We start from the raw sequence: 11,261 nt of genomic DNA, 5'->3' as shown, positions 1-11,261 counted from the left end.
GTGTGTGTGTGTGTGTTACACAGAGCACTTGTTTCTGCTACAGAGTGAGGACCACTTGCAAAACAGTTACTAGGTCTTTAATGTTAATCAAAGCTCTGCTGCACTTTACTAGTTAGATTTAGTGATGTGAATTAAGTTTTAATTACCTGTTATTTAATTGCAATTCAAGATTTTTTTGTTTTGTTTCTAGCACATTGGTTTGAAAATACAATTTATTTAACCATAACATACTGTATATCAAAGATTGCACAAAAAAGCACCAGAAAATTATTAGCTAAGTCCTTGCAAAGAAAGAAAGAAAGAAAGAAAGAAAGTTTCAGATTTTTGTTCATTGACAAAAGGTTTTTCAGTTTGTTCACTTTGTCGTTGTTGTTCCTTTATCCAATTTGCTGTATTTTTTTTTCTTTCACAACAAAACGTACTTAAATGTAAGGGAACTCAACACATTTGCAAATCATATTGCATTATGTTCTGGATTTAGCCTACTTAAAATTATTAATACTTTACTAGTTCATGGTCATTTATTTTATATGTTATAAAGAAACATGTAAGTATGACTTCATCTTACAAATAAATTACATGCAGGAAAGTATACAGTAATTGAATGTGTTAAACATTTATGTATTCCAGTAAAATACAAGTCACAGTCAAGTCAAATTTATTTATGAGCACGCACATAATCTAGTTAGATCAATAGAAAATTAAAGCATTTGAGTTGTTTAGGTACTTCCCGGCGCTGTTATTATTCATCATACATCTGAGTTGACTTTTTTTTTTTCGTCTCCAGTGATTAAAGTGGGCGTTTGTTTAACTGCACGTCTTTTTTATCTTCTTAAACGAAATATTTGCGCCATCTAGTGGACATAATCAATTAAACACATGACGTTTCATCATAAAGATTTGRATCTAAATTTTTAACACAAGATATGCAGTTTTTTTAAAAAAAAGAAAAAAGCCATACATCAGATGAATTCATTAACGCGAGTTTCTACTTCTACTGAGTATTTAATGAACTGCGGAACCAACAACTGCGGCTGGTGTTTCCGTACGGACGATTCGCGCAGCTGTACTAGCATGTGTTGCGCTTGTTTTGTTAGTTCCAGTCTGTCAGAAGGGCTGGTTGTTCACAAAGTTTTGATTTAAAAACACTGTCATGTCTTCGGCGGAGGTAGTTTTGGGTTTCCTTGAAGAGGCGGAGCCGTGGCGGCTTCGGGCCTCACAGTTCCCCAGTAAAGTCGGCGGGAGGCCGGCGTGGCTCAGCCGGACAGGCCTACCCTCCGGGTCCGCTCTGCAGTGTGAAGTCTGCCAGCTGCCGATGGGCTTCCTGCTGCAGGTTGGTGTCCTGGAGAAGGGATATATAGTTTATAAATTTATATAGTTTATAAAGAACACCTATTAATTCAAAATAAAGCGCTCCAGTTGCATGTCTGTTCTACTCATACATTTAGACAGGCCATATCATTGTAGCAAATGGTCTCCTTTACAAGAAAGAGCTGTAACAATTTTGTGCAACATTTAAACATTTTTTTCCTGCAAGATAACGTTTTATTTTTATTTATTTACGTGGTGATTATAGCTTTCCTCTTTAGAAACCACTGTGTAATTGTGCTGCAGGTGTATGCTCCAATATCGGGTCAGGACAGAAGTTTTCACAGAACCCTGTTTCTGTTCTGCTGCAGAACTCCTGAGTGCTATTCACGAAATGACAACCGCTGCGTAAAAGGTGCCTACAGTCTTTTTGCTTCTCTAACTYAATCTTAACTGTATCACCTATTAAACTACAATTTTCCCAATCTTCTGATYGTTTTTGTCTTTCACACCAGTGTTCAGGAGTCAGCTGCCCAGAAAGAATGATTTCTACCCCTACGAGCCTCCTCCAGGTTTGTCCTTATGTCTTTACCATATTTCTTATTTCTTTAATTRATCATGAATTAAATATTTAAGTAGCCAATATATGCAGCTGTGTAAAAACAGTGAAGTACATGAAGTTGCTTTGATTATAAAGGGTGCCTTTTAATATTGCATAATGATTTGCTTTCACCGTCATTTTTTAGGGTCATATGTTGGAGATATTACACAYCGCTGTCCAACCAAATGACCTTTTTAATCTTGTAAAAACCAGGGTGTTAGTATCACCRTGTTTGTTTCCTTTTTGTGGGGTTTTATGCTTAGTAGATGAACCCCAAGGCGATCCAGAGGACGACCATAGTGTGTTACCTGTCTCCGGGGTTAAACTGTGTTGGGTGTGTGGCTGCCCGGGCAGCAAGGCTTGCTCCCGCTGTCACGCCATAACCTACTGTGGGAAACAGCACCAGACCGTCCACTGGAAACACTCTCACAAGAGGGAGTGCTGCAGTCCAGGTACAGCTGGATCCAGCTGCAGCTCAGAGTCACAGTCTGTCAGGACTCGGAGCAAGAAGCTATTTTTTTTAATCTGCTGGTGTGTCTTTCTCTACATCTAGAGGCCTCTATCGTCACACCGTCACCTCTTCTTTTTCCTGAAATGGAGCTTGTTACTGAACCTGAGGAGGAGGAGCAGGAAGATGCAGAGGCTGAGGAAGAAGAGGGCTGCCTCCAGAAGAGTGTTGCTGCTCCATTAGCAGACAGTAAGTTGATGATTTACAACATTTAAAATGCTCGGGGTGATTTTATTCACATTATAAACGTGTGTTTTTAGTAGCTCAACACAGTTCTTTAATCATCTGTTGCCCATCAGCTCTGGCAGAGGCGGACCTGGAGGAGATGGCGATGCAYGAGACTGAAGACAACAAAGTTTTCCAGCGGTTCAAGAAGAGGATCGCCTCAGAGCCACATCAGGTGTGTGTGTCGACTTGTTTTTGACCACAGTGTGAGGACCATTTGTGCCATAGTTACTATCAAAGTGAGGTCTTTGATGTAAAGCGAGGACCGCTTCAGTGTCCTCATTTGTTTGCAGCTCTGCTGTGCTTTACTAGTTAGGTTTAGATGTATGGTGTGAATTAAGTTTTGGTTCAGGGTAGGGTTAACTATAGACCAGTAAGGGTTAGTGTCCTGGAAAAATAAATGATCCTTTAAAGTCTTACATTTCTTCTCAGGCCAAGAGTCGGTGACCTCTTTTGCTTGCTTTAAAATGTCATCATGTTTTATGATTTTACTCTTTATCCTGTTTTCTCTCACACAAAGTGTTTTAAGATCAAGACAATATCTGTTAGAAGTAATCATTCTTGTTGCTGTTTATCCAACATCATTCTCTCCTTGGCCCAGTTTTAGCACCAAGTGAGATGTTTATYGTCTGTCTTGATAATATTCTGTATAAATGCATGTATTTGAAACTGCCTTGGTGCACACATTTTGTACCACTGCCCTGTGTGACATGATGTGTTTCTTGCATATTGCAATAAATCCTGATTGACCTTTCACGGAGTACTTTTTGTTCTCGGATCTCGTGTTCATGTCTAGGTAAAATAAAGATTTTCCACGACAGTTAGTTTCAGGGAAAATGTCTGGGTTAGGCATAAATACAGTTACAAAAATGAATGGAAGTCAATACAATGTACTCAGTTTGACGCAAATGCAAGGATGTGTGTGTGTGKGGGGGGGTTTGAGAAAATTCACACAGATTTTATCTGTTTTTGACTTCGTGTCATCTCATCCAGGTGATTCGTTACAGTCGAGGAGGCTGTGCTCTGTGGGTTTCCTCTCATCACATCCCTTCAGACCAGGATATCCCACCATGCACCTGTGGCACCAAGCGGACGTTYGAGTTTCAGGTTGCAACAGTATTTTAACTTGTTTTACTTTATCAGTATGGATCGATATGTTAATAGATATGTTGCTTAAGAGTAAAACATGTTCTGATCACGAGTTTGTGTCTGCAGGTGATGCCTCAGCTGTTAAACAGCCTGTGCGTAGACTCGACGGGCGCTAGCGTCGACTGGGGGACTCTGGCTGTTTACACCTGCTCTGACAGCTGTCACCGTGATGACCAGTACTGCCAGGAGTTCATCTGGAAGCAGGACTTCAGCTCAGATCAGCACATGCAGACAAAAACACATAAATGAGCTCTTTATTTAGCAGAGATCGTAGTTTAGCTGAAATGAGCTGCTGCCGAAAGAAATGGCTTCATGTATTCTTCGTGAACCCATCAGGAAACCATGTCCACAGAGAAACATTCATCTTGTCCTGCAGAGGGAAGACTCATCTTATTTTTTTATTCTAAACATATAATATATTGGTCTACATTTAATTTACACACTCCTGGATTGTGTTCTTTTTTTCTGTGAACATTCAGGTAATTTATATGGCAAATATTAAGYCTTTAACCCGATTTCAGTTATATAAATATATTTAATAACATGAGTGACTTGTCTAAAACTTTAGAGATTCACAAAATATTGTTTAATAAGAATTTTTCTTCTACTTTAGTACATAGGACAGCTTTTTTTCTTTATACTAGGAATTKAGAATAAGAGGGGCATGTTATACACCAGACTCAATTCAGAAGAGCTGAAGGCCACTATCAGAGCAACCTGGGCTCTCATAACACCTGAGCAGTGCCAGACTGATGGACTCCATGCCACGCCGCATTGCAAATAATCCAGGCAAAAGGAGCCCCAACTAGGTATTGAGTTTGTACATGCTCATAATTTTGTCGGCCAACATTTTGAAAAAAAAAAATTTGTGTGTTGGTCTTAATATCCTAATTTTGAGATACTGAGTTTGGGATTTTCATTAGTTGTCAGTTATAATCTTCAAAATAAACATTTGAAATATAAGMAGTCTGTGTGTAACAAATGAATATAATAWACAAGTTTCACTTTTCGAATGGAATTATTGAAATAAATCAACTTTTTCATGATATTCTAACTTTATAACAAGAACCTGTATAACAGGTTCCACTATTCTTGAAAGGCTTTCTACAAGATTTTAGTTTCTGTGGAAATTTGTGCCAATTCTGTAGAGCATTGATACGGTCTGATGGCACCGGCGTTGGATAAGGGTTGAGGTCAGGACTGTGTGGGCCACTTCAGTTCTTCCACACTGAACTCAAACCTTTATAGTTGTGCAGTGACACAGGTATGTTGAAAAATAAAAAACTTCCTGCAAAGTTGGAAGCACATCCTATTGAAAAGCAGAATGAGGGCAACGCATTTACTCAGAATTTATCTCATTTCTATCAAGCAGCCCATATCTGAAAAAGAGTAAGATAAAAAAAAAACTTTCACAAATATAACTAAACCAGAGCCTTACAGCCCAAATTGTAAGAATAACTTCGATGAGACCTCTTTACTAAACAAAATTACATTCAAAACAGCTGAATTCAGAATAGATTTGGAGAAAAAAAAGAATAAAACATTAAAACAGACATTACGTCAGTATGTACAGATTTATTAATGCACTGGGCAGCAMATGAACAGTTTCAGAAGAGTTTCATACAAGAAGCTTTATGAATCGACAGAACTAAAGTCAGCTGAAACAGACACCAACTGAATTCACGTCACCCAAATGCACTTTGTACGAAACAGTGAACTGGTTGACTGCAAAATATTWAGATGGTCGTCAGAGAGGCTGGTTGTGTTTAACACACAAGTGCTCAGTGCACATTCACTTTAAAATAATTGTCCAAATAAAAAGACAACCAGAAAAAGCTACAACAACCAACACTCATACAAAATTTGAAATGGACCAAATTTATATAAACTTTAAAAAAATTAAACATTTTCTGCCAACATACTGCCACTGAGTGCTTGATATAAAATGTAAATAAAACAGGCATAGCTTTTTTTTTATTCTGGTTGCTCTACATGACAGAAATCTAGGTGGTTCAAAAGTTTTAACTTGTGTTTAGTTTTCGGTCAGAGTCACTTCTTCACAATTAAAATAGAAAAATATATGTACACGCTCAAGTTTAACCATTAAATACTTCTCTGTAATTAAAACAGACCTTTTCTTTCAATAGAAAGTTTGTTAAACCAACTCTAATCTGTAACATATTAATGTCTGTAATATACCCAAATTAAAAAGGTAAATAAAACTCTGGAGAAGCAAACAACCTGATTAAATCTTTTTCTGTAATACGTAGATTAATTTAAGGGCATAAATGATTAGGAAGTTAAAAGTTTGGCGAATTTAAGCGTGTCAATAAAACGATGTTAAAATGAAAAAAAAAATACAAAAAACACTGTACAAAAGTATTAAAAACAGTTTCAAATAGAGCGGAACGATCTAATTTAAACTGCTTTTCTTCTCATCAATATTTTACATTTTCTTACAGTCTTATGTACAATTATGTCTGTGATGGAGAAAAAACAAAAAAAAAAAAACATGTAAATTTAAAATCCTATACGTGATCTGAAAAATGACCTCTAAAATCACATTTAAAACAAATAACTGAAAAAAAGGGATAATGTCACAATCTTGTGCAACAGTCCAACTGTGGTGGTTAACATTTAATTGTACTTCAAAGTTAAAAAAAGATATAAGAGGCTTWAAGAAAAAAAAACAAAAGTTGGGAAAGTATGAAAGAATTTCCAGGTTCTACGTTGTTTTGCGAAATCCTTTCAGAATGGGGTAAATGTTTTCAAATGCTTCGTAGATCTCAGCTCTTACTTTGGCTCCTATAAAAATACATAAAAACATATTCATCGGTAATAATTTACAACTTTTCCATTTGTAATTATCTGAATAATTTGCAGTCCTAATTAAAAGCACATTACATAAAAAATAAACTACTTTGACAGTCCACAAGCCTTACCTGTAAGTACTACTTTTCCAGAAACAAAAATGAGGAGAACAATTCTGGGTTTGATCATCCTGTAAATCAATCCTGGGAACAGCTCGGGCTCATAACTACAAAACAAGTTATTTTATTAAAAACAGAGCTAAAATAAATTCTGTACATTTTAAATGACAATAATTTCAAGATTTTTTTTGCAGATGGTCTGTTCTAAAAGTAAAAGTTTACCTGCTAAACTGCTGATGTGTGAGGACTAACCCCTCCAGTCGAATTGGGAACTTCACATCACAGCTGCCCACCATGTTCTGAATCTTGAAGTCCAGAAACTTGGCGGGGAACCCGAGCTTCTGCACCACACGTGCATATTTTCTAGCTGCTAACCTCGACTGCTCCTCACTGGAAAGTGTGAATCGGTTAGAGCCCCCCAGAGATATAGAAAATAAGGGGAAATGGGATGTAGAGAAGAAAGCCAACAAGAATATTTTACAAAAATAAACAGCTGTGAGCTTGCAGATGGTACTATAAACAGATTACAGAGTAATATGACATTTTAGAAAAATAAACTAAATTCTGACCTTTTGGCTCCAGTACAGACCATCTTCCCAGAACTGAAGATGAGAGCAGTGGTCCTAGGTTCTCGTATTCTCATAATGACAGCAGCAAAACGCTACAAAACAAGAGAAAGAGGAGTATTTCAGAGATAATACATCATGTTTATGACACGATGAGCAGGTAATTGTAATCGTACCTTTGGGTTGTACTCTGCATTTCTGGCTCTCAGGGCGATTGTCTTCAGATCCAGTTTACAGCCCAGATTTACAGTAGATACTATGTTTCTAATTGTAAATGAAAACAAGAGATTAAAGGACTGAACAAAATGCAATATATAATGTATGCATATAATATATATCTTTGTGATTATAATGTATAATTCAGTTCAGTAAAATTCAAACTCCTGGGTGACTAAATATTCTTCAGCTGCACAAAAACCACGTTAATTCGGAGTGAAAAGAAAAAAAACATTCACAAACAGAAATTACACAATCTCTGGTGTAACTTTACGTAAGCTCAGGGTATTTTTAACTACCGTAGTACTTTGATGTGAAACATACTGTAACTGTGGTACAATCCCAGAGCTCTCTGAGGCTGGTGTAGCTGGTGTGACGGGAGTCATGGGGGTCACTGGGGTGTTAGAGAACGGGGTATTTCCTGGGAGCGCTGTTATGGTTGAACCTGTTACTGTCTGGGAATGAAACAGTTGAGGAGCCTGCCCCAATGACCCTGGAAGGCCTAGGTCAAAAATAATAATTGGTATTTACATACAGAACTAAAGACAAATAACACTTTAAGATTAGTATTTCAGAACTAATAGCACAGAGACCAATAATTGTATAATGTGTATTACCTGTGTTGGTCTGCTGTGCTGCTGCTGCTGCTTGTTGCTGCTGCTGCTGCTGTTGTTGCCTCTGCTGTTCCTCAAGTATAGACAAACTGTTTGTGTTCTGTACTGGCTGGGGTGTCAGGCCCGAACCATAGGGCATCATAGGACTGAACATTGGCAAAGGGGTCATGGCACCCTTATTGAAACACATCAGACAAAAATATAATGTTAGAGTGTATAAATTATACTTGAAATCACACAAAAAATGCCTTTTGCATTTCTGTAAACTGTATATTACCAAATAGTACTATTGGAAATAAAGATGGCCTGTAGTTATCATCAGTGCTAAGCGTTTAGCCTTCAAAATAAAAGCATGTCCACCTCATGAATCACCACCGCTAATCTGCTGAAAGTATAACAAAAAAACGTGTAATTCAAAAAGACTGTTACCTGAGGGGATGCCAGTCCCTGAAAGGGTGGTATACTGTTGTTCTGATCCATCTCTTCAGTTCCTCACAGCACTGCCACCCAGGAGCAGGAAGTAATATAAATCTGACGACCTCGCTCACAGTAAAGTGTACCAATGAAGGTACGAACAAGACCAACAAATGGATCGAACTCTGCAAAAAAACAAAAACAAACACCATCTTAGTTCTAGCTCTTTAATCCCTACTTACTTTCTCTTCCTGTGCCTGCTAACATGTAAACATAAACAAGATTTATGTCAAAYTCTTTAGCTTCAACACTGACATTAGTAGCGTAACGCAATTAATTCGTAATTAATTTACTTTAATCATCCATGGGCATTCTGTCATATTTACTAAAAACAAGTCTCAAATATGTGTGACAAAGTTAAAAATTCGTCAGTAGCTTTTAATCCATATATTATAGTTTACATAAATAAAATATATAAAACACGACTAGCTAGCAGAAATTAGCAGAAATGCCGATAAACGGGTTTTCAGCTGTAAAACAAGCAACTTTATAAAACGCTGCAAATAACTTAGAACACCGTAACTTAAAGCAATACAATGCTTAGGCAACTCACCACAAACCTTTGCAATTTAAAGCGGTTTTGAGTCGTCAAACTTAATTATTTCGCCTCAACTCGATCCGTTTCATCCCAGGCTGCTCTTCGGCGCTAACCGGAAGAGGAAGCTTTAACTTCCGCCGCGTCACAGGTCAACGGAAGCGGCGCAGACCGAACACAGAGCAAAGATGGCGTCGCTGAGTGACAAATCAGTTTGGGACGAAGTGGAGGATGGCATCGGCGAAGAAGTGTTAAAAATGTCCACAGAGGAGATAGTCCAGCGGACTCGTCTCCTCGACAGCGAGATAAAGATCATGAAGAGCGAGGTGCTGCGCGTGACCCACGAGCTGCAGGCCATGAAGGAGAAAATCAAAGAAAACACGGAGAAGATCAAAGTGAACAARACGCTGCCGTACCTGGTTTCCAACGTCATCGAACTGTTGGATGTGGACCCCAACGACCAGGAGGAGGACGGGGCCAACGTGGATCTGGACTCCCAGAGAAAAGGAAAGTGCGCCGTCATTAAAACCTCCACAAGACAGACCTACTTCCTGCCGGTGATCGGGCTGGTGGACGCGGAGAAGCTGAAGCCCGGAGACCTGGTTGGAGTCAACAAAGACTCCTACCTGATCCTGGAGACCCTGCCCACCGAGTACGACTCCAGAGTCAAAGCCATGGAAGTGGATGAGCGCCCCACAGAGCAGTACAGTGACATAGGAGGTCTTGATAAGCAAATCCAAGAGTTGGTGGAGGCTATAGTCTTGCCTATGAACCACAAAGAGAAGTTTGAAAACCTGGGCATCCAGCCACCCAAGGGGGTCCTGATGTATGGACCACCTGGTACAGGAAAGACCCTCCTGGCCAGGGCCTGCGCTGCTCAGACCAAGGCCACTTTCCTGAAGCTGGCTGGTCCACAGCTGGTCCAGATGTTCATCGGTGACGGAGCCAAGCTGGTTAGGGAYGCCTTCGCCCTGGCCAAGGAGAAAGCCCCGTCTATCATTTTCATTGATGAGCTGGACGCCATCGGCACCAAGAGGTTTGACAGTGAGAAGGCTGGAGACAGAGAGGTGCAGAGGACCATGCTGGAGCTGCTCAACCAGCTGGATGGCTTTCAGCCCAACATGCAGGTCAAAGTAAGCATGCCAAGACTTCAAGTTTATTAATACAAACAAAAAACATTCACTACCTCAGATTTGACCCTAGTTGTATTGTTTATATTTTTCAGGTCATTGCTGCCACGAACAGAGTGGACATCCTGGACCCSGCCCTGCTTCGCTCAGGACGTCTGGACAGGAAGATCGAGTTCCCCATGCCCAACGAAGAGGCGAGAGCTCGCATCATGCAGATTCACTCCCGCAAGATGAACGTCAGTCCCGACGTCAACTACGAGGAGCTGGCCCGCTGCACCGACGACTTCAACGGAGCCCAGTGCAAGGCCGTGTGCGTGGAGGCCGGTATGATCGCGCTGCGTCGTGGAGCCACAGAGCTGAACCATGAGGATTACATGGAGGGAATCCTGGAGGTCCAGGCCAAGAAGAAGGCGAACCTTCAGTACTATGCTTAAAGAATGTCTGAGTGTACAACAGTTTTTTCTTCATCAGTTATGTAAACACTTGTTATTAATGCTGATTCATTTGGGTTAATAAAAAGAGGGAAAGCTAAGTGTTTTATTTTCTTCAACTAATCAGACTGGGTTTAAATACTGTTCTTCACAAATTCCTTTGTGGAAATTTATGAAATCTTTGTTTCCTCACTTTATTTTTTGCTATCATTGTAATCTTGTGCTTGAAACGCACAACAGTAGAATAATTTAATACTTTTTCCTCAAAGCTAGAGTGAGATTTTGAAGTCCCTTTTTAAAGTTTCTAAAACTTGTTTTCTTAGAGTTTGGCTCCAGATAGGAGTGGTAATTGATAAAGTATCAGAATTCAAAGTGAAATGAATTCTGAATTAAAACTTTTCTCTTCGAAAACACAAAATGCTCTGTGAGGAAATGCTTCCCAGATATTCTAATCTAGAATGATAAAGATTGATAATTTAAATTGGACCGTTTTAATTTGAGGTTGACCAACATTTGCACGTTAAAAAAGCCTGTGCATACTTAAGTTACCAAGTAGACATGCACCTCTCTATAC

At 39.2% G+C, this 11,261-nt stretch overlaps 3 protein-coding genes across 6 annotated transcripts; 2 read left to right on the top strand and 1 right to left on the bottom strand.

Moving 5' to 3' along the window:
• Positions 1-1,038: 1,038 nt before the first annotated feature.
• On the top strand, positions 1,039-4,799 carry pdcd2 (programmed cell death 2). Of its 2 annotated transcripts, none has more exons than XM_014001827.1 (8): positions 1,039-1,333; positions 1,615-1,723; positions 1,824-1,880; positions 2,176-2,361; positions 2,463-2,606; positions 2,717-2,817; positions 3,636-3,749; positions 3,858-4,799. In XM_014001827.1, exons 1-8 carry the CDS (start codon positions 1,154-1,156, stop codon positions 4,038-4,040), a joined length of 1,074 nt encoding a protein of 357 aa, XP_013857281.1. In that variant the 5' UTR covers positions 1,039-1,153; the 3' UTR covers positions 4,041-4,799. The 2 variants fall into 2 exon arrangements, with proteins under 2 accessions (XP_013857281.1, XP_013857280.1); XM_014001826.1 differs by having other exon boundaries at positions 2,173-2,361.
• Positions 4,800-5,346: 547 nt separating this feature from the next.
• On the bottom strand, positions 5,347-9,626 carry tbp (TATA box binding protein). Of its 3 annotated transcripts, none has more exons than XM_014001830.1 (9): positions 9,543-9,626; positions 8,547-8,716; positions 8,121-8,292; positions 7,828-8,005; positions 7,464-7,551; positions 7,291-7,382; positions 6,944-7,111; positions 6,734-6,828; positions 5,347-6,596 (listed from the first exon to the last, which is right to left on the bottom strand). In XM_014001830.1, exons 2-9 carry the CDS (start codon positions 8,595-8,597, stop codon positions 6,517-6,519), a joined length of 924 nt encoding a protein of 307 aa, XP_013857284.1. In that variant the 5' UTR covers positions 8,598-8,716; positions 9,543-9,626; the 3' UTR covers positions 5,347-6,516. The 3 variants fall into 3 exon arrangements, with proteins under 3 accessions (XP_013857284.1, XP_013857282.1, XP_013857283.1); XM_014001828.1 differs by lacking the exon at positions 9,543-9,626 and adding an exon at positions 9,145-9,241; XM_014001829.1 differs by lacking the exon at positions 9,543-9,626 and adding an exon at positions 9,152-9,236.
• psmc3 (proteasome 26S subunit, ATPase 3) lies at positions 9,287-10,788 on the top strand. Its single transcript, XM_014001825.1, has 2 exons — positions 9,287-10,259; positions 10,352-10,788. The coding sequence occupies exons 1-2, from the start codon at positions 9,315-9,317 to the stop codon at positions 10,688-10,690; spliced, it is 1,284 nt and encodes a 427-aa protein (XP_013857279.1). The 5' UTR covers positions 9,287-9,314; the 3' UTR covers positions 10,691-10,788.
• The last annotated feature ends 473 nt before the right edge of the window (positions 10,789-11,261 follow it).

Source organism: Austrofundulus limnaeus, unplaced genomic scaffold, assembly GCF_001266775.1.
Source record: "Austrofundulus limnaeus strain Quisiro unplaced genomic scaffold, Austrofundulus_limnaeus-1.0 Scaffold10, whole genome shotgun sequence".
Taxonomy (NCBI): domain Eukaryota; kingdom Metazoa; phylum Chordata; class Actinopteri; order Cyprinodontiformes; family Rivulidae; genus Austrofundulus; species Austrofundulus limnaeus.
This window is presented reverse-complemented; position numbering and strand designations above follow the sequence as displayed.

Bases quoted from the DNA above. Each gene is read 5' to 3' on its own strand.
- tbp (XM_014001830.1), bottom strand. From the start codon at position 8,597: ATGGATCAGAACAACAGTATACCACCCTTTCAGGGACTGGCATCCCCT. The intron at 8,006-8,120 runs GTAATACACATT...TTTTTGACCTAG, and splicing joins AGCACAGCAGACCAACACAG to GCCTTCCAGGGTCATTGGGG. The intron at 6,597-6,733 runs GTAAGGCTTGTG...GTATTTTTATAG, and splicing joins TGGAAAAGTAGTACTTACAG to GAGCCAAAGTAAGAGCTGAG.